This window comes from Lycorma delicatula, chromosome 8 (assembly GCF_047948215.1).
Source record: "Lycorma delicatula isolate Av1 chromosome 8, ASM4794821v1, whole genome shotgun sequence".
Taxonomy (NCBI): domain Eukaryota; kingdom Metazoa; phylum Arthropoda; class Insecta; order Hemiptera; family Fulgoridae; genus Lycorma; species Lycorma delicatula.
In genome coordinates this window covers 56,984,515-57,008,817 of record NC_134462.1, presented here as the reverse complement: position 1 = coordinate 57,008,817, position 24,303 = coordinate 56,984,515, and the positions used below count along the sequence as shown (strand labels likewise).

Genomic DNA, 24,303 nt, shown 5'->3' with positions numbered 1-24,303 from the left:
AAAAGGTTTGAGGATGAGTAATCAGCCAATTATGTCATCATTGTCTTCTAATCATTCCCCTCCAAGCTATTCTTTCAAGGGTGCAAACAAAAAATAGTCATAGGAGTACAAATCTGGACTGTAGGGAGGGTGGACAAGGGTTTCCAAGTGCATTTTTTTCCAATTTATCCCTTGTCAAAATTGTGCTATGTGGCCTGGTGTTGTCATGGAGAAGGATGAAATCTCTGATGGGCGTACCCTGTCTTTTGTTTTGGTAGGTGGCGTTTGTTGACTGTAGCAGTTGGAAATAGTAAACCATATTCACTGTTTGTTGATGGTGGATAATCAATGGGTAGAACTCCCCTTTAGTTAAAAAAAAAAATCATTGCAAGAACATATCCGGCTGATAGATGGATTTTGGGTTTTACTGGGCAGCCCTCATCCTTACTTGCCATTTTTAACTTCGGAGTGTAATGTGGACCCACGTCTCATCACATGTGACAATGCACCTCAAAAAATCATCCCCTCCTTGCCGAAATTGATTTAGAAGTCTCACAGATCTCCAACCCCTGACCTGTGTTTGATTTTCGGTCAACTACCTCTGAACCCATCAAGCACTAATTTTTCTAAAGCCAATTTAATGGTCAGTGATAATGGATTGAGCACTCCAATAGCTGATGCCCACTTCTAATGCGATTTCTTCAACAGTGAACCAGTGATCACGTTTGATAAGGTCAAACAGCACGGATGCATCAGTGAGACTTCTTCTTGTGAGACTTCTCCCTTGGGTGTCAACCATGACTTTAGTTTTTTACACTTTTGCCAGTGCTTAATTGTCTGGTTCCCAGAATGCTTGCTTCTGGGGAAGTGCAGCATCACCAAACTGTATCTTTAAACAAATTAAAAATTTAATGCGGTTTAATGCCTTCATTAGTTAAAAACTTTATAAGTTGTGCACTAAATGACAGAACCGCTTGCTCACTAATGGCTGTACTGACGACAGAACAGAGCAGAGGAGCTAACCAAGCTAGTTCCCCTCTAACATACCAAAAACATTAACCTGCCATCCAGCTCAGATCTGTTTGCTGTGTAGAATAGTAAAATTACCATTTAAATCTGATTCACCCTAATATATGGACAGATTTCATTGATTCAATTTTTATTTTATACATGTAGTTACTCTAATAGAGCACATCAGTTTCACTTTCAAACTTGGAAACATTTTTTTGATGGCCTTATAAAACATGCATTATTCAAAATAATACAGTTTATTCGCTGTTGTAGGTCTCGCCATGTAATTTAAGTGATAATTTTTTAAATAAAAAAATAAATATATCGATATTAGATTTATCTTTACATGAGATAATTTGGAAAGCTTTCACTGTGTGGAATGCAGAAATACAATATTTCTTCATTAAATTATTCTTTAGCTCATACTTAGCGGTAGACATGTTTATATATACATCTTTGAATGCATAATAAATTACCTTTTTTATATCAAGACAAGTTTTTCACCTTTAAATATTTTAAAAATTGTTAAATGATAAGAAAATAATATTTTTTCACATCTTCAAAAAATCAAAATTTAAATGGTTGAGAAAGTAGTATTTATAAATCTGTATTGTGAATTTTATAGCCTTTGTAAATTTTTTTTTTTTATATAGTTTATTACAAATTTTGTTTGTGCTTTTCTGAGTACCATAACTTTTTACTCTATGAATGCTCTAGGAAACAGAAAAAAAATCTTGTTGAAATTTTTCACATAAAATAGTGTAATTATATTCACTTCATGGAACTAACAGTGTTGGAATATGAAAAAGGCTAGATTACTGAGTGTGGTGATGGATTCTGAAATGATAGGTAATTCAAGGAAAAAAATCCACCTAGTCTCTGTATATACCTTTTGAAATTTTCCTATAAAAACATTCAACGAAATACCATTTTTATATTGATGAAATTGCTTTATTTAAAAAAAAATTTTTTTATCTACTTTCTTATAAATTTATTTTCCTCATTTAAGGCTGACAGTTATTATATGATCTATAACAGTTCTTTTCAGTTTCTTCTTCTTTTGACTTTTCTGCATGTTACATGTGTAAGTATTTTTTTCCCTTATAAGGTGATGTAAGGCTTGAAGATAGGCATGCAAAAAGCAAAAAAATCTGCTTTCTAATGCCACAGAATCAAGGTGACTTGATGACATTGCTGCCAATGTTCGTGATTAGATAATTCACAAAGTGAATTTTTTAGTATCCAATTTGATGAATTTACAAATGTGGCAAAAATTTCCCAGTTCATATGTTTTGTGAGATATGAAAGCGATAGGGACTAATCAATCTTGTCACTATGTCATCAACATAGGGACAAGATATATTTCATTTATAACAACCTATATATTTTAGGTAGTATATTACATACAACCTAACATACCTATACATATTGTATATAAATTACAACATATATAGGGGACAAGAAACATTTCATATTTTAAAGAAAATGTATTGTTTTGCAAATCAATACCTGGTCATGTAACAGTACAATGTCTTTTTGTTGTTATTTATGAAGCTGCTAAAAACCATAACATAGACTAAACCAAATGTATTGCAGTTTGGAGATAAGGTGCAAAATCGACAACAAGAGAGAACAGTGGATTTCTGAAAAAATTAAAGATCGTCTTACACCAAGGGCAGAATGGTTGCACTGCTTCCTTCACAGACATGCTCTTACCACAAAAATTATGCTGGAAAATCTCAAATTCTTTGTAAAACTATGTAAATGGTTAATTTTACTAAAAATCAACAAGTGCAGAATATGCTGTTTGCTAAACTATGTGATTAAATGGGTGAAAAGAAAGTTCTCTTCCATACAGAAATCAGATTGTTATCATGGGGGAAATTATTAACCACTTATTGGAATTGCAAGCAAGACAATATTTTTTAAAGATACATAAATGCTGTTCTCATTGCTTTTAAATAATAATGAGTTGGCATACTTAGATGATGTATTTTCACATTTAAACAACTTGAATGTGAATTTGCAAGGATATGATGAAAAAAACATTTTATTAATGACAAAGTTCACACTTTCATTAAGAAGCTTAATATAGGATTATTCACCTTCAAAAATGAAAATTCTGATATGTTTCCACTCACTTCTGATTACATTGAGAACGCTTGGATGAATAAGAAAGATTATCCACCACAGTTTGGATAGCATAAACATGCATTTGTGCGAGCTAAAAATTCAGAAAATAATTTTCTGGAAGATAAAATGTTTTCTTGAAGAGATGGGTACTGAATCCATTTAGTGAAAGCATTGTTGCTGCTGCTGAGTTAATAGTTGAGATTCTCAATCAGCTCATCGAAATGTGTGCGGGATAAAATGTTACAATACAATTCATATCTGAAGATCTTTAGATACATCTTTGGCTTGCTCAATGAAGTGAATACTGAAATATGTCACAGCAGCATTGAAAATATTAATCCCTTTTGCCATCCTCTTATTACTTGAAAATAATTTGCTTTTTTTGTGCGCGTCTTTCACAGATCTATGTATGAAGAAACTTTTAAATGAAAAACAAATGTAACCATCTCTTTACATGTGTACTTATAAATCTAGATATAAATTTTATAATAATGATTTTTTTTTTCTCACAAAATGATTTTATTATTTACTGTAGTCTAATTTCACGACCCCCCCAGGTTGAGAAACACTGGTCTAGGTTATTAAAATGTTTGTTCTTTGGTGGTTGGGTTTCAATTAACCACACATCTCATGAATGGTCAAAATGAGACTGTACAAGACAACACTTCATTTACACTCATACATATATATCATCCTCTGAAGTAATACTTAACCGGAGGCTAAACAGGAAAAAGAAAAGGTTATTAAAATGAATTTTATCATTGTGCAAACTTCATGGAATGACTGATGTGACTGTAGTGGTGGCTGAAATAATAGACCAGTTTATGAAACCATGAATGAGAGCTTGAATATTATCGTTAAGTTTGACAATAATGAAAACATATTTATACAAATTAAACAATAAGTTTTTTAAACAAAAACAAATTGCTTAATTTAACATTAATGGAAGTAAGGAAAAGCAATAATGACAATTAGCATTATTGCATTTTAACTGCATTTAAAGTAACTGCATTTTTTAAGTTGGCACACTTTTAATTACTTTTGATATAAGAATGGATAAAATTATAACATAATATTAAGTACACAAATCACATTATTAATAACCTTTATGACTACTTGTAACAATAATTTTAAATAATAATTGTAATATTAATTTTATATTATCAATTACTGCACTTAATACTGGTATATAAAAGTAATTAACAGGCGTTAAAAAAATATTTTGATCAGCTAAAATTAAATTATGTATAATTCAGAGAAAGTATCAAAAAAAGGTTAATGTTTATTCACATAGAAATCTGAGTTAATGTATACATAAACAGTAAATCTTTTTTTTATTTTAAGCACAATAATTATAATTATTACATTTTTCATTCAGTACAACTTTACACACTTTTTTTATCAAAAATTAATTTAATTTGCAATGAATTCACAAATTAAAATTTGTTCAGAACATTACAGAATTATCATTTTAATAGCGTGCTTCATAATAATGAATAACAGTACTTACAACCTATTAATAAAATTGCTATATTTAATATCATACAAATTTTTATTTATATATATGCATACATATATATGTATATTTTTAGTAATTTTAGATCCAAAATTTTAAATACACCTTATCAGCTATAAAAATAGTGCAAATTACATTACACAAATATAATTTTTAAATATGTAATATTTTATTACATTTATTAACAAACGAACAAAATTTATTAATACTTTCAGTCAGCTGTTGATGGCCTGGTTTAATGAAATTAAGACGACTTATATTTAGATTGCATTCATAAAATCTATTAGATTGAAATGTGTTGCTCATTTTATAATTGTTTTATATTAACTAGGTTAAGTTATGGTCTAAGAAAATGGTGCAGTCATTACAATTTAATTTCATATACTTAAAGAGTTATTGGATTTATTTTATTATAGTATTATGAATAACTGCTTTAAGTTTTGTTCTCAAGATTTCATTGCAGCTATATTTTCTAAATTTATGAGCCACTTTATTCTCAGTTTTTAAATGTTTATTAGCGTGAAGTACTTTTTAGTTACGATAAGGTATTTAATTTATTTTGGACAGAAGCAAGTCAATCAGAATGAATAGTATTTGGGTATCTAGGTAATTTATTGTGTTCTGTTATATATGATATTCAAGTATCAAGGGTGTGTTGAATAGTTTTAATTATTATGCTTCTAACAACTGAAAATTTAGGTGCTGTAAATGAATATTGTAGTTGTTTATTTTCCAATATTTGAAATATACTTTTGTTGAATAATATTCTGATTTTGAGGTTAAGGAAAGTAATTTTTATTTACTCTGTAATTAGATGTAGAATTTAATGCATGTGTATTATGTTAAAATATACTCATACAATAGCTTGAGTCATCTCATAATACAATACTAAATGCCACTATTACTAAAAAGTGACACTTAATTGTCTTCTTATGACCTGACCTTGTTACATCAGATAGTAAAGTTGAAGAAAGAAAAAATAATGTGATCGGAAATACTAGAAGATTCATACTAGATTCATACTAGGTAGAATAAATGAAAGACTTAAATAATATACAATTAATGTAAAATATACTTTCATTTATGGTAAAATGTTACACAAGATTCTTTCATGGGAGATGTATATTGGCTGCTTCACTATTCCCCACCATCCCGACCTACTCAGTTCATTCTTGAGGGCAATTTTACTATTATATTACACGTCTAATGAAGAAATAAGAAGAAAAAGTATTGTAAAAACTGCTAAAGTTGGAATAAAGTAGAATAAATGAACAATATTAAATATATTATTAAAAATGATTTTAACAAATACTACATACCATATTTATATTAATATAATATTTTTTAAATTGTCATCTAGGAGTTTTATTTTCCTAGAGGGTAATGAAAATTTTCCTGCTTCCCAGCATTTCCTCTTGAAATTCCATTGCCAACTACTATTTATATTATATCTAAAATGAATATACGAGAAGAAAAATTATGATCTGATACACAGGTCTGCTGATGATAAAATTGTCTGGAATCTATCTAGTGATTTCAATAGATTTTTGCCACTGAAAATGGGAAAAACATTTTTTAAATTCCATCATGCAAGGTTTTCTCACAATTTGTTGTTTTTTGTTTTATCTATAGATGTTAGCCTATTATAAAGGATCATTTTGTAAAATTGTTGTTTAAATAAACAATCAATTTTTTTTTTCATGTATGAAATGCAAGTTGATATTCTCAATAAAGAAGTGGATTTATGATGGAAAAGTTAAAAGCGGTGAAAATCTGGATGTTAAAAAGGGATGACTTGCTAAGAGATCAGAAAAAAAAATTTATAAGGACATAATAGTATTTTACTTTGCATTTTCATTAGTTTCAATGATATTAAAAGTAATTTTGTGTTTATTCTAATCATTTTTCTACTTAAAAAAAATTTTGAAGCCTTTTGGTAACAGTAACCATTAGCATCATATTTCTAACTAACTATATACAATGATGAACAATATTTGTTTTTCTTCACAACTTTTAAACAGAAGTAAAGTTTAAAAAAAATATTTGATTGCTGCTTTTGAATAGACTATTCTGAAATAAGTTTGATCAATTTGCCATTAAAAATTGATAGTTTTATACAATTTTCACTATCAACTCTACGTACAGATAGAACACCCCACGAGGGCGTATAAGTATATAAAAGAAAAATAAAGTCAGCCGCTTATTCATGTTTCTATACACAGTTTACAAGTATGTTAAATATCTCCATACAATATTACAATAATAAAAATTATGAATTTTGATAAAATATGTCCCCTGTTATACAAAGGCAGAGTTAGTATGTTTGTCTAAGATAATCTCAAAATCTACTAAACCTGTTTATCACAAAAATGTTGAGATCTCCAGAAGCAAATCATCAACCAATATGGTGTCTGAAATCCTTTGAACCCTCTCTCCCAAAACCATTCTGCACAATAAATAGTGGGGAAAATGAAATATTGTAGTATTCAAAGTGCTCTTTTTTTTAAATGACTTCCAAGGAAGAAACTTTCAAAAAATTTTAGTCACACTGTTCCCCTCAATTAAAAATGTAAATTTAGATTATTAAGAGGAAAAAAACTGTTTCGGTTCAAGGAGCCAAAAAACTAAAGTACAGCGAATAGATTTAGAACTCCTTTACTTCCAGATATCCTACCTAACCTTCATGGTTCCCTTTAATTATTAAATTATTGATATATTCAAGTAATTTATTTTCTAAATGCATCCTACTTTCAGAGGAAAGCATGAAAATTAATAATATCTGGAATGTTCTAATTAATAGCTCTCCTTGATCACTTCAACTAACCAAAATTTAAAATTACATTCAGTTCATGCCGTTCTCTCTTTTATGATATGCAAGAAACTTAATACTGTCTAAGTTTACCAAACTCTCTTAGATCCCTAAAATTGAAAATAAAATTTAATTATTTAAACCGTTCTTGTGAATATTGCACTCGGCCCTGAAGTAAAAAAAAGTTAGTTTAATGTTAAAAAATTTAGTTTTCCTGGTCTGTGTAGTCCACAATACCCTTAATATATAAAAATGAAATATTCAAACTACTTATTAAAGAGTAATGAATACTAACTACTCTTCAAGGGCAGGTAAGTAAGCACTTCACGGTTTATGTCTCTCTCATCTGCGCTTTAGCCCCACTGATCCCCATTAACAATTGAAAATTCAATATTTTGATATTCAGACTATTCTATTTCAAATCCTGCTGCTTACCTTTAAGGAAAAAATAAAAAAATACTATTGTTCAGAAAGTTTCAAGACCTATCCTTCTTTAGTAAATTCCTCTAGCCCCTTAACAAATACTGAAATATTGCAATATTTTTTGAGAGCTAGACTCCAATTAACAAAAATTTAAAATGAAATTTTTTAAAACATTTTACTTTCAGCAAGCAGAATAGAACACATGGTGTTATAGAATTTGGAAAACAACTCTGGTCTCTGTGATGGAGTGGTAGTGTCTCAGCTTTTCATCTGGAGGTTTTGAGTTCGAATCCCAGTCAGGCATGGCATATTTCATACGCTACAAAATTCCATTTTCCATATCCCATACATAACCTTCAAGCTTATGTATTGATATCATCAAGCAAAAAAAAAGAAAGTTATTACTAACACCCCTTAGTTAACAAAAATATCCAAAACTTACTTTTTCAAAACGCAATCTACCTATAGTGAACTAAAAAACTGAAATTATTTGGATTTTCAAATTGTGTTCTGCTTTTAAGGAAAAGTAAAAAACATTCTGATAAGGTATTTTAAAATCATTCCTCAGACCTACTATCTCCTAAAGTAATAAAAATCAAAATTGCCTCCTAGTTAACAGTACTTGCTACCTCACTTTTCACTTAAAATTAATATTGTGATTAATGATTTGAATGAATGGGTTTTCAAAACATGTATTGTTTAGAAGGATAAACAAGACACAAAACAGTATCAAAAGTTTCAAGGCCCTTAGTAAGCTCAAATAGCTATAAATAAATTACTTAATTTAAATGTTTTGATTTACCTTCATGGGCAGGTAAAAAATTCAAATGTGATAAATTATGTAGTAATCAAATTTTTTAGGGGATAAGGTACCTAAGTCCCTTAGCCTCTTTATAAAATTTAAATTCTGAAATATTCAAATTTCATGACAAATTAGTGTACAGATTTTCAAGAAACATTATTTTTTATGGATATGAAAAAACTCAAAACATTTCAATTTGGGCTCTCATTGGCTTCCCAATCAATTATAAAAATTTACATATAAAATAAATACATGTTTACATGTTCTTACAATAAAATTATTCATGGCTTAGCATTAAAAAAAACTGATTTAAATAGGTCCTTGTAAGTAGTTAATATGAATTATTTAAGTTTTGATAAGGAAAATTCCTCATCATATAACATCATCAATACTGATAATAATGAATTTTACTTTTGAAATTTATACAGTAAGCATTTCTCTCATACAATTTTTTTTAGAATTATCAAAACAAAAGATAAAATAATAACACAAATATAATTTACATCCTTCGATTTATTAAAACAATTGTTTTTCTGATTTACTGGCTCAGAATTTAGAAAATTTCAATGGGAAAAATAAAGAACATAACATTAGAAAACATTTTTTCTTAATTTTGACCAAATCAAAACTCCAGTGAATAATAAAACTACTACCTAATAAGTTTTTGTGTGGGAATAATATTTACTATTCCTATGAACAGGTGAGATACATCATCAGCAATCACATGAAAACTGTGTGGTGATCATATATACCTGCTAATGTACAATAAAGATATGCTTTTCTAGCATGGAATACATACAAAAAAAAAAGCGAAAGATTTTTAATGTAAAAAATAATTAAATATTGTTTTAATAAAAAAACACTCATCCTGTGATAACTAATAAATTATCTCATTTTTTCACATTTCACACTGATAAATGCAGATTTTTCATGTAATTCTATTCTGCTTTTATAAGATAACATGGTAGTTGTGATAGAAGGGTTATTTACAACTATAAATAAAAATTCACAGTATTGTAAATTGCAGATCTGAGTAAATGTAAATCCCGCTTCTTTATAACATGTACGGTATAAAGCAATAAGGAAATAAATAAAAAGTTATTATTAAAAAGTAAGAAAAAACTTTTAATGTTGGCATTTAGAGTGCTAAACTCAGTGAGTTTTTAACTTAAAAATAACTTACAACTGAATTCTGAAATCACTATTGAAAAGTAATACAATTTCAAAAAGTTAACAGAAAATTAATCTTGATAAGAAAAGGAAGAATAACAGAATAATCTTGATATGATATAGCAAAAATTTCCTGACATCTTTTGTAGTCTTGTTGAATTGCAGTTCAGACATCTGTGTCCCTTATTTGTGCAGTGAATGTAGTTTGCTGAATTTTCTTAATTTTAAGGTCATTAAATGCTGTTAATTAGAATAACAATAAAATTTTAGCCAGGTAACAGAATTATGGAGCCAAGTTAAAATAAAAGTGAGGCTTGTTAAGCATCAAGAGAAGAACCTTCCCTTTGAATTATTAAGATGTAGGATTTTTGTGTATATATGGTTTTTTGTGTATATAAGGTTTATAACATTACAGTCAGGGCTGGATTAACCAATAGATAAATAAGACAAATGTCTAGGGCCCATAATTTATAGGAAAAAACCTTCAGTACAGGAAAAAAGAAATAATAAATTTAAAAACAATTAAAAAAATAATTTTTTTATTTTTAATAATGTGGAATATTATTAAAGATAATAGCTACATGGAGCTTATCAGAAGCATTGGAGATTAAAAAAAATGCAAGGGAGGGTGATGGAATCTCCCAACATTACCCTAGAAAAAGTAATTAGAGAGTGGAATAAAGAACTGGTTAAACATCGAATCTCGGATTCTGTATATTTAGGAAGTGAAAAAAGAAGTCATTAATCATTTAGCTTCTGCAGATGACGTAATTATCCTAGCGACAAATATAGAAGAAGCAAAATTAAAAGTACAAAAGTACATCTGTTGGCAGAATACAGCAAAAAAATAAGTTTAGAAATATCCTTTGAAAAAACAGAATTTATAACAGATGATAAGAACTGTGTAGAAGAAATAATTTTTGAAAAGGGTCAAAAAAATACACAAAGTAAGCAAATTGAAGAATCTTGGGGAGATAATAACACCAAATGTATTCAAAAAAGAAGGAAATAAAAGTAGTATTCATAAAATGAGAACAGCTTATAGACTGACAGTGGAAATTTACAATATGAAATTCCGAACCTATAAAGCTAAACTAAGATGCTACAAAACAGTAATTTGCCCAGATACCTTATATGCAAGGGAGTGTTTAGGAAAGTTTAATGTAAGAAATCTTTTAAAAGAATCTTAAGGAAGATTTTTGGACCCAAAAGAACAGACGATGATTATTAACTAAAATCTAACAAAGAAATTTATCAAGAAATGAAAGCTTTAGGTATGGATATGTGGAAAAGAAGAATGAGTTTTTTTGCCATATTTACAGAATCAGTGACAGTATATTATTTACAAAACATTTATTTAATTTTTACAGAGACAGAAAAACAAAAATTGGGTGGCACCAGGAAGTAAGCCAAGAATGTGGAATATCATGTTACTTTAAAATAGTACAAATAAATGTCATCATAACAATTGACAAAGTAATAACATCAAATTGCCACTGGCAGATCCAAGAAGGACATGGCCCCCAAGAGCTTCCCTTGGAGGTTAACATGGTGTATTTAAAAAAAAAGTAATTCCTTTAAAATTATAAAAATTCAAAAACAATAAATATTTTTTGTTTTAAAATCAAATAAAAATATGAGAAGGTAATCTTTTTGTTTTTTTTCTGATGCCAAAAAGGGAATTTCCCAACTACCCTCCAATTTCTGTTTGAAGTTGAATGCAACTTATATAAATGTGGCCCCAAATTAAGATTTTGTCATAGACCTGGTAGAGGCTAATTTGGTACTGATAGTAGTCAGTTTTGATGTAAGGGAAGTAGAATAATGGAAAGTGTAGACAGGATTGCTTTTTAGTGAAAGAACCACAAGGATAGGTTTCCTGGTACATAAGAAATTGAACAGAACGTGTTAAACATCAAGTTTACGGGAAATGTATTTATAGACTTGAAGAGGACCACAGAAAGCTTCTTTTTTTTAAATGAATATGATTACATCAAAATATATTATTGGTGACTTATAACACAAAAGTAAGGAAAACTGGAAGAGAGGGTTTGCATGAGGTTAATCAATTTTTTTGTAGCATCATGCTTAACAGGTATTTGTCTACATCTTTCTCATAGGTGCTAGTGACACCCATTTTTAAGAAGTCAGTAATATGTATCATGCTTGTTTTATCCAATATAAATCAGCCTTGAGTTAAAAAAAATTTTCTTTTCTTTGAAATTAATAAGAGCCAAATTATGACAGTTTCAAAAACAGAAAAAAGATTAGAATTATACAGGCAAGTAAATCTAACGGACATTTTGTATTCTTTGTATCCACATTATCATTTGAGAAATGTACTTCAATTTTATCCTGTTTTATTAAAGTTTTTTTGATACTTCTCTGATAAGTTAACTTATAATAATAGTAATAATAACAATAATAAAATAACTTTTTTTCATCTTAAAAATAGCCATACCTTAAATATGTATAAAGAATCTTCTGTTTTACAAATCACAAACACTTAATAATAAAAATTAAATAATTTTAAGCGTATTTAAATGACTAACTTGAGCGCTTATAAATGTATGTATATATTATAATATTTATTCATAATTTCCATTAAAAATAATACAATATATTTACATTACTAAAGTAATATTAAAATTATTTCAGTTAGCTTTATTTACTTCACCAATCGTTTACTAAAAATCAGCAACAAAAACTTATTAATAAAATTAAATTCTAAAAATAATAAATAATTCATGAACAGATTAACAAAACAATATAAAAATAATACTACAAATTTGCAATAATCAAATTATTTATACATTCCACAATAAATAATATAATAACGAATGCAAAAGGAAATAATATTTCATCTAAAATTAATGTCACACAAGACAATCAGTTTTGCCTTTTTTTAAATTATTCATATAAAGGAGGTAGGTTGTAGTTTGTACAACATGTTAACTAAAATACATATATAAAATAACCTAACACAAATAATGGTATATAAATCATGGAATAATTAATAATTAAGGGTAAATGATTCCTTAATTATTTAAATAAGTAATTAATCTAATCTATTATGTTAGTTACATCATATTGATAACTTGGTGTATCTTTTTCTCTTGAATGAAGCTTAATTTTTTTTTAATGTTAAATCATTTAAAAAACAAAACCTACATTAAGAGAGCTACTCTATAAGTTGGTTTATCTAGTATCCATTATATTTTATATTAAAAGAATGAACTGAATAACAGTATATGAAAAAAGTCGCCTTTATGAAATTTTCTCAGTTCATATACCATCTGTGTCATGATTTGAAACTATAACTTAAATAAGAAATAGAATTTTTTTAGTTTTCTCAGATGAATTTTAGCAAAACAAAATCCCTGAAAGGGTGGCTGTCCTACAGGTAGGTCTGATACCTCTGTGCCTGTAAGTTATGACTTTACAAGACATGATATGAAGACATTATTTGGGAAAATGAATGTAAAGCTAAGAAAAGAAGAAAGTATAGGAAAATCAGTGTGAAAGGATGAATCGCATAAAACAATAATTTTACTAGATTTCTTCTGTTGCACCAAATGTAACATGTTTATTTATCTATTTCAAATAGGTTCTACAGAAGATTAGGTGCTTACAAAGCGAGTATAAATACTATATAAGGAAACAAAGATTTGTAGGGGTGAAAACAGAAAAAATCAAGATGTAGACCAGAAATTATCATGAGATATAATATTTCTATCATTTTGTTTGATATCAAACAAAATGGAAGAACCTTTGTTATTTTACAACTTCATCTGCATATATATGCAGAAACCAGACAAATTAACAATATCTTTTTCAAGATGTTCGAGTTATTGTATTACGTATAAATGATGGGTTCACTTCTTGAACTTGCAAGGGTTACCAAAATGTTTAATCTTACTATATCTCCTGAGAAGACAAAGTTAAGGTTTTTAAGGGATCTTGGCCAGTGAAATATAAAATAGATATGGAAAATAAGGTTGTGAAACAATTAAATTGTTTACAGTTTCTTGGTTCTAATAAATCAATTTAAAAGAAACATCTGTTTCTTCAAAATATGATTTACAGTTCACAAATATCTGTTCATAAGAAGATAAAGAGATTTAATAGACTAAACAGAACTTTCAAAAGAACCTTAAAATAAAGTTTGAAAGGATACTCTTGAAATTTAATAAAGTTATCCAAAATTCTAACTGTCTTTTTGCCAGTGGAACTTGGATACTGACAACTTCATAGATCTAGATTGCAAGCAGCTGACTATGTTTTTTGGGAACAGTAGTAAGATACAAGAGACTGGAAAGAAAATAATGAGGTAAGGAAACTATGTATATACAGTCAGAATGATATAAGTTATAGAATTTTTTAATCAATGGATGTGATGAAGGAGAAGACTTGAAAGAGAGATATATGGGAGAATAGTAGTGTTCTCAGGCAGAACAACAGATGGTAATAATATGGGTGGAAAGTATGAATTATCTTGTAAAACAAAGAATAAAACTGATAAAAAGCATGTGATCATACATTAAAGTTAGAAATTTTAAAATTAAAAGATGTACTTGGCCGACAATTTCAACAAATATTTCACCAGATTAATCCTCTCATATTAATCACTGCATGGTGTGGTGGTTTTAAGATTAAATTCCTATACATAACAAATCCATGCATTGGCTAGTGACTAATTTAAAATTATTATGATTTTATGTTCAAAGAAAGAGAATATAAATAATAAGTCAAATAAAATAGATAAAATTTAAAAAAAAAATGTTTTGTACATGAAAAGTAAATGGAAAACAATTTATAATTAATACAACAAATTGGTTTGTATTCCTAAATACATATTTTATATTTAATAATGTACTGTAATGCAAAATATGCATACTAAGTAAAAATTTGACTTATCTTTTATAAAATGCAGTGTCTTACAACTCTGCTAATTTCATCAAATTAGTCACTGAAATATTCCCTACATATACATAAAAAAAATCACCACTAATTTATTTTTATAAAATTTTTATTTCTATAAAAAAAATCACCGGCATACATTTACATTATAAGATACAAGATGATTACTTAATATATGATAAAAAAATGTATTAATTTTTAGTTTTTTTATTTTTTTTCATATTAAATAATGAACCAAAAAAAAGTTTACAAACAGAACAATTCAAGTTGATAAAATATTAATTGAAATTTTAAACTAAGTTATACTACATATTTTTATTTTACATTCTGAGGCCAATTAATACAAGACATAAAATTAATAACTCTCTCTGTTGTGATTAGATGTAACAATTTTGAGAAATCCTTTTTAATGAAATCTCTTTAATTCATGATTTCTTATTTATTACAAAATTAGTCAGTTCAGTATTTAATCCATTAATATATGTTTTTTTTTTTCAGAGCAATATCTTAATTTATGAGAGCTTTCATATAAAAGAAAAACTAATAAAGAAATTATTAACTAGCATCACTTAGTGTTCTATCAGTGAAAATAATCGACTTATGACCATTTCTACTATATGATCTCTGGAAATATAATATTTTCTTTATTTAGAATATCTCCAACAATGTTTTTGATTTATGTATGGATAAAAATTACACCACCCATAACTTGAGTAGCATTTAATTAATAAATGCATTAACATTTCTTAAACATATGTCTATGTACTCCAGGGTTAATGTGAACTGCAGGTCACTTGAATGAATAAAACATTCAACATTAATGGAAATAACAAAAGTTGTACTGTAATAAGAAATATCATCATGGTTTGATTTTTGACTGATATGTTCCTCATCAACCACAGTAATCATGCTTACTTTAAGATTCCAGGCTATATTATAAGTCTTCAGAGACACCTCTGAAGATGTAACTGAAATCTTCTAATTTAAAATTAGAAATAAGGAAAAATGGTTTCCCTTACAGTTTATAATTAGTCTGCAAACCTATGCTCATTTAAAATCAGGCATAAGAACAAAACAATACGTATTAGGCATACGTATTATTTATATTATTTAAATCTTGGATTAGAAAACCCTTCTTGAAAACTTTAGATAAGATACATTAACATTTAATAAATAGCAGAGAGAATTACTGTACTATAGTGTGATAACAACACACTATTCAAAATATTAGAATTTTTTTGCAGTACAAAAAAAAATATTGAGTACGTGTAATTGTGAACAATGATAGATTGTTTTTGATATATATTTTATTTATAAATTTACAGTAAAATAACAAAAAGGATATCACTGTTATCGTTGGTTTATAGAACTGTACTAAGAACAAATATTTTTACTTATATTTGGATTTTATGCATATGGCCTGAATTTTTGGTACTATATCTATTACTGCTACTTGTCAGAGGAGACACTGATGCAAATTACAGTAATATACTATGAATATTTCATATTCACTTAGTAGAATTTATTTATTCTTATTTTGTCAATATCTACAACTATCCGAGTGGGAAGAGTTAAATCCAACATAAATTCAGATTTTCAACTTAACTCTACAATCAAGTACACAGCTTAGAAGAAAGTAGATGTTCATCATGACTAATATGTAGTACAAATATAATAACAGAAAATAAATATGAAAATATACCAGACATTTGTTGGTAATTAAACTAAGATTAATTAATTTAGAAGTGCACATCAAATGGCTAAGGAACATTGATAAATTGGTTAGATATTAAGTGAATTATTACACTTACTTTTGTTACTAATATTGGCTAGTGTAATAATTAACTTACTTTTGTTACCGATAGTAAGTTTTTTGTTTTACATTCAAATACACTGTGCTTGTATTTTTTTATTACTTACTAATAATAAGAACATTATTTAACCAGCTCTTTGTGATTTATTAAAACTAAAAAAAAAAATCAATCCAAAAGATGTGTTCATTCAATCATTGATTCTAAGACATGATAACATTTTATGCTACTTAATAGATTTAACTAACCTCAAAACTCTACTAATAAAAAAGCTCAGCAAACCATATACAAATTTTTTTAACGTAGAAAATATCAATTTCTAATACATTGTATTTTAAAATGGGAATCTATACAAAATTAAACTTCATTCCAAAAATTTAATAATATGACAGAAATAATAAAATATAAAATTGTTCTTTTATTTTTTTCTAAGAATTGGTCCTCAGATTGGCAAAGCTTTATATAATATTATGGACATATACAACATGGACACATATTTTACATAAATATATCATAACATATGCTTAATTTACATTATTTTTACGGTATAGAAAATAAGAAGCACAAAATAATTTAATATAAAAATCTGTGCTTATTATAACTTATCAATAATTTGTGAATATTACGATTACTGTAATTATGAAACTAAAAAGTAAGAAAATAAATAAAATAAACATAAAAGCTGATGTTAACTTACAGACTTTATGTTTTGATTTTTATTTAATGGAACTGTTTTAAAATAGTATACCAGCTCCAAAATATATGGCACCATGGTCAATATGTAGAATGGCTTGGAAGCCGTGAAAGCAGGTGTCATCTAGCTTCTTGACCCTGTATAAAAATCTGAAAATAAAAATGTTAATTATCCTCATGATATTCACTTAATATACTCTGAGTTCTTAAAATAACTAAGAATTTTTGGAGTTGTTAAAAATTAAATCCTTAATAAAGTAAGATTTCTTGATGGATCATTTGCATTTTTAAATGATCAGTTATTTAAAAATGAGGCGCAACTTTTGTTTTACTAATTAAACATTATTATCATAAGGAATTAACATACCATTTACCTTAATATCAACCCACTACTTTACTTTGGGTGATTCTAAGTTTTAGTTGATAAGACTGTTAAGACTGAATTAAATTAAAAATTTATCTAAAATATTTAAAATAAAAATATCCTGGACAGTGTTTGATGATTGCATATCATCATCATTATGACTTTGCACTTATTTTTTTTTAGAAGTCCAATAATCTGGCACAGACATGATTTCAGCAACACTGGATTACCAGATTGCATCTAGTAATAAAGTTAGAATTAAGAAAAATTATCCTAAATACAAACATGGTTTATTTATTATGAACGTAATTTAACAAAAACATTATTATAAACAAAAATAATAATAAAAAAACCAGGTTAAAACGCTATATTTCTTTCACAATACTTACGATAAACAATTACAAAGGCACTTACAGTAAATAATACATTTTTGTTTATTATTTAATGTGGATTCCATAACATTTTTTTTATTTGTCATCAGCACTGATGATGCAACAGAACTTGAAGTTGATAATATATAATGCTTGAATTATATATTGACAAATACATAAAATAAATTAATTTTACTAAGTTAATGTTTGAATTACATTGTTTGAGGCCCATTTTGAGTAATGTTTGAATGACCATCAACTTTCTACTCTTTTTCTTTAAATTAGTCATTACAAAAAATATAATTATTTTTATTTTTGCAATGTTTAGTGATTACAGCAATTTTTATGAACTTATTTAATGCATCCAGAACCAATCCTTAGTTATGTTATCTTCTTCATTGTTACTTTCCATTTCTTTTGCAGAGTGAAAGTTTAACACATTTTTAATTATAACCTAATCAGTTACGTCTCTAACAACAGGCTCATCTTTGTTAATACACAGCCGTATACAGCAGCTCAGACTCGTGATAAATCGCTAAAATTCATTAGACACCACCTGAACATCCACTGTACGGTCCAAATGTCACTGTGTGATTTCCACATGTGATTTCCTAAAAGAAGCTTTCGGAGGGGAAAAATTCAATAATGATACTGCAGTCAAGCATTATGTGCGCAATTTGTTGCTGGGGCAGCCATCTTGTTTTTTGATGAGGGGATCAGGAAGCTACCTATTTGATGGAGAAAATGTATTTCTGTTGAAGGAAACTATATAGAAAAATAAGGTAATCTATTTGCAATTTTATCTAATATCAATTAAGATATTTAAACAGATTCCGGTTTATATTTGAATGACCCTTGTAGATATATTTTTCTGAAAATTTTGGAAAACAAGTATGCAAGGTTCTTGCTTCAGTTAGGCGATAAATAAAAAGAAATTATGAATCATGTATAATATTACATGGATACTTGAACCATCCATATTCTACTAACTACATAAGTGCCTAAAAATATATTCTCTCGTTTTTCCTCCATAAATTTCTTTTGTATACAATAAATTTTGTATTACTATAACTGTTTTTGATCCATAAATTAGCAAACCAGTTTTAATGAATTCTAAAGAATATCAAATTTGATTATTTACTTTTAAATCTTTTAGAGACAAAATGACAGATTTTGCCAGGATAGTCAGCATGTGCAACAGGGAATCTAGGGGTTTTCTATTTTTACCCATTTCTAACAATTAATTAAAATTTCCCCTAATTTCTTAAATTGTTTATACTCTATTTTATAACATTCAGTATAATACCTTCAATCACAAAAAAAACTATGTTAATAACTGATAATTATGCTCCTAAATCTGTATTCATGTTTGTCAGTCTGCAGGCCATGTTGCATAAATGAATAAGTATGGCATAATCCTCAGTTATGATCGTTTCCTTTAATATATCTATTAAACTATTTCCTTTAATGCATTTGTTACAATAAACAATATTCAAACATTCTTCATAAAACAACAGGAATAATATAGGATTTGAGTAAAAGTTTTTCATTTCTAAGGTCATCATAAATTAAATCTACTTTTACATCAAAAGTAGCTTGAGTGGTTCTTGAGACTTTTCAATTTTAGGTTAGTAAAATTGAATTTAATATAATGACAGGGTTATTTACCAATGTACAGATTTTATAGTTCAGAAAAAAAAACAGTAATGACAGTCATTTTTTTGACTAATTATTTCTCAATGCATCTTAACTGGCCAAAATTCATATAACAATTATAAATCTAAAATAAAGGTTTGCAAAAGTTTTAATATACAAAAAATAAAACTTACTTCACTAAGAATGGCCCAATTATCACTTTCAGAATGTATGGTTAACCTCAATTCTGAAACTGCTCCAAGTTTCTGACTAACAACACCTTCTGCAATACCTCTTGAATCGAATTTACCTGAAAAAAAAATTAACTGGTTTATAAAATAGATTAATGTGTAATAATTATTTTCTTATTACCTATATGTTCCTCTTCAAAAACTAATACATTAATTCAGACTGAAAAAATTAAAAATTTTTAATATATTAAAATAATGTAATGTAAAATATTAAAAAAAAATGTAAAAAAATACAAATTTGATCAATTAGTATAATCTCACTGTTAAGAAGTTACATCACATTCACAACTAAACTTATAGACTGTTGTAGTATTTTTTATATTCCTCATAAAGCATTTACGACAGAGATGCTCATGACTAAAAAAGCTTGGAATGATTAGTAATCTAGGAGGAAATTAAATTGTAAAATTATTTTAATAATTATTTAAATTATTAAAATGCCCTATTATTTTAATAGGGAATTTAATTAAAATGATTTCTAGATTCAATGGATAAGCAATGATATATAGTGTAGTTTAATCAATATATATATATATCAGCTATTAGTTTTTGAGTATTTCTAGTTCACCTGAATGTATAGGTGCAAAGAATTCAATGCAAATGGAATTTGCATTTGAATATACTGCTTAAGTAAAATATACTGCAAATACAGCTTAAGTAAAACATTACTAACACAAACATGATCAGGTACTTCTGTAAAGAATCACTATAACTAGTTAAGAGCTTAAATCAGAATGTAAAATCAATTTCAAGATGCTTTAACAATATAAATATTACTAAATCAATAAATTACTAAATATTACTAAAGATTCACAAATTATAATAGCTGATTGCTTCAAATTAATCATACCATTATAAAATTTTAGTTACCCAAATATAAAAACTAATTTTTGTTATCTTTAGAGAATCTAACTTACCTAATTTGCAGTGCCCATTTCATGCCACTTTATTATTATTATTATTATCATCAATTCTGTAAAGCAGCCAACATCTTTTTTTTACTTGATGAACAGCAATTTAGTCTCATAAAAAAAGATAAAAAATTCCCTGACTGTACAGCTTCCAATTATTTTAGTTCATAGAATAACATTAAACTCACACATGAGTAAGTTAGTGTCATGCAGTCACCATGTGAATCTTTTTTTTCATGATTACAAATCATAAACTTGATAGAAAAAAACAGAGGCAGACACTAGCCATAGTGAATTCTTATTTATTATTCTCAAATAAAATTGAGGAAAAGTATATTATGTATTGTATTGCAACAAAAAAAGAAGAGGCATAAATCAGAGGTCTTTCATTTGACATTATACATCTTAATTGTGAACAAATATTTATATCAGCTAAGTGGAATATGCACTGATCTGCAGCAGTATATTCAGCTCATAAGGACATGTGGTCAGCTTAAAATATTGTTTACTGATGCCCTTTTGCAGAGGGGAAGGGATCTCTACTTTAAACTTAAAATGGCAGCCTCCAATCCAATTTGGCCCCTTTTCCAAGAAAACTCAATTTAAAATTGTTTGAGTGATGATAACAATGTATTTGCATACCTACACTCACAGCAGGTTTGTGGCAAATATTTGAGTCTTATAATCTAGAGGTCTTAAGTTCGAGTCTCCTTGAAATTTTTTTTAACTTTTATTCTTTTCTTACTCACACTAATGCAAAAAATTTCTTATTATATAGTATTTATAAGATTCTAGAAAAAAATTATAAGAATTTAATGTACCTGATTATTATTTTATTTGAGACTCTATTATCCTAAAAATTTTTATGAGAATGTGAGAATAACAAATAAATTTATTTTAATTTTTCAGTATGCCTGTTACAATCCATAGTACAATAATTTAAAAAAATACTAGTAATATATAAATATTTTCAGATTGTAACAGGAAAACTAAAAACTTAAATTTATTTATTTTATTATTTAATATTAAATAATTATTTATTTTAATTTTTTTCAAATTTTATAACAAAATCTGTAAGATTAATAATTAATAATTGCTACATTCAAATAAAATAATAATCAGTAAACAATAAATTCACATATTTTTTTTCAGATTCTTATAAATACCACAGTAAAACTCCAATTATCCGGACTGATCTTTGCAAGGCAAAATATCATAATATTATTATTGCAAGGCAATAATAGGTAATTAGAAATCTGGATAACTGAAAAATTAAAAAAGGGTTAATCATACATTCTGGGCATATCACTCATGTGCATAATGGGTATCGTACTTAAAAAAAACAAAAATGTAAAAAAATAAATGTATTTCAGTAAAATTAAAAAGATAGTTCAGAACTCAAAATCATATATGAATTGCAAAAAGTAAATTAAAAACCCACTAAAAACAAGGGTAGATAGAAATACATTTGTTGCTGAAAACTTTATTTGAATAGTATTTTAGATTCTTATAATAGTCTATTAATTTATTTTAGATTGCCTAGTGCAGATATAAGTGGTCCAGATAGTCAGACATCTGGAGAATCAGCATTCAGATAATCATCATACTACTGTATATAAAAAAAAAAATCATCTGCATTGGTGTATATGTAAGAAAAAGTAAATGTTAAAACAATAACATGGAGGCTCAAACTCAAGCCCTCTACATTATGAGACTACTAGAATGGCTCAGCATTTAACTGCTGCTACTGCTATAATTGTAAATATTTAAATAAGATACTTGAACCTCACAAAAATCTTTAAATGGAATTTACTCAGAAATGGGGCTGACTTGGAAGTTGCCTTTGGATTTAAAGTAAGGATCCCTCTCCTCCTACCATCCTGCAAAAGCGCATCAATAAACTCTGTTGTAAGCTGACTGCCTGCCCTTGTCAGTGAAGAAGAAACGAGCTATGATGCCAGGAAAGTAAGTGTTTTAACACTTCAGTCCTCACTTCCTACATAAGCTGGACATGGAATTCTTGCTATTTTATGTTGTTAGGCATGACGATATTTTTCAAACAATATCCCAGAAATCTTTCACCAGAATGAAAATATTGTTCATACTTCACTGTCTAGAAGATAAGATGTTAATGATTATCTTTTTTATTTTATTTTTAATTACAGTTCTCGCTACAAATCAGATCCTTAAAATTTTAAATACAAATATATTTAAATCATAAAAGAAAAAGTATATAAAAACATACCAATTATCACATAACCATCACTTGTCATGTTCTCTGAAGCTTCAGATAGTGGAACAATTTTTGGTAGAACCTCTACTGTAGTATTGTAAAACCTATCAGATGGATGCTCAGCATTTCCACTTCTGAATAAGTAACTGAAACAGGAAAAATATAAATAAGTTAAATTTATACTAATTCTTTCTTCATAATTTTTTAGGAATTTTTTTCATCGCTGAAATACATAAATAAATCTAGAACACATTTTCCATCTTGAAATAACTTTTTTAGTATCTGTTGCTTGTTTTCATAAGTTGCATAAAGTCTGACTAACATTTTAAAAAAATGTATATATCAGACTCTATATATTAATGAAAAAATATAGAGTTCAACAAAATAATTATTAAAATAAAATTAAACACGGGAGCAACAGCAGAAAGGATGTTTATTAACAAAATTCTCTTAGTTCTGCTACAGGCAAATACTATTCAGATTGCAAAGAATTACACATTTTATTAACACGTTCGTGACGTTGTGCGCCCGTACGGATACAAGAGTTCTTTTTTAAATGACACTGTGTACCTATAGTGGTGCACTCTGCCCATTAGTATAGTGCATTGTGCGTCCAACAGGGTACATGTTTTCACAGGTTTCATATAGCAGTTACTTTTAGTCTGGCTATATTGTAGGTGTTTAAAAACATAAAACGGCATATTAGAATTATCATGAAAAGAACTATACAATACGTTTTACAAATAACAATTTTATTCAAGTAAATATATATTATTATTCAGGTATATATTATAATTATTATTCAGGTAATATTATATTCAGGTGTCTGCACAACAAATGGTGTTCCTAGCACCAGGCTCAGAGGAATAAGAGAGCTTATGCATGGCATTGTGCACCCGTGTGGGTGCACAATGCCCAGGAATTATATATCATAACAAAGGCAAGTCGTACACCCAACAGGGTACATGCTTATTTCATGTATATATCATCAAATACAAACTAAAAAAATTAAAAAGAAAATTTCCAAATTTTTGTAAGTATACGTGTAAATAACTACCGCAAATAAAAACCTATGTAATGTTGATTATTATAAAAAAGGGTTTGTACAATTTCTGAAGGCGCAATTAAAATAATGTTGTTTTTTGTTTATTTATAATAAAAATTTCATAAAAAATATGTACAGCTATGTACATCATATTGCATATATTACATAATATTTAATATGTAATAAATATGTAAAAATATATACAGCTACGACAGAAGCCAACCAA

General features: G+C 27.4%; 1 protein-coding gene across 5 annotated transcripts in view; it reads right to left on the bottom strand.

The window, feature by feature from the left end:
- The window catches only part of LOC142328829 (alpha-1,3-mannosyl-glycoprotein 4-beta-N-acetylglucosaminyltransferase B-like), a 1,063,767-nt gene that overhangs the window by 12,057 nt on the left and 1,027,407 nt on the right, over window positions 1–24,303 (bottom strand). For 3 of the 5 annotated variants that reach the window (XM_075372904.1, XM_075372902.1, XM_075372905.1), the window contains 3 exons: window positions 23,045–23,178; window positions 19,832–19,947; window positions 14,855–17,417 (listed from right to left, as the gene is read on the bottom strand). In XM_075372904.1, the coding sequence (XP_075229019.1) occupies window positions 17,388–17,417; window positions 19,832–19,947; window positions 23,045–23,178 (280 nt within the window). In that variant the 3' untranslated portion in view covers window positions 14,855–17,387. Of the gene's footprint in view, window positions 1–14,854; window positions 17,418–19,831; window positions 19,948–23,044; window positions 23,179–24,303 lie in introns of those variants that run through there. The other 2 variants (XR_012757366.1, XR_012757367.1) reach the window with 1 other exon arrangement.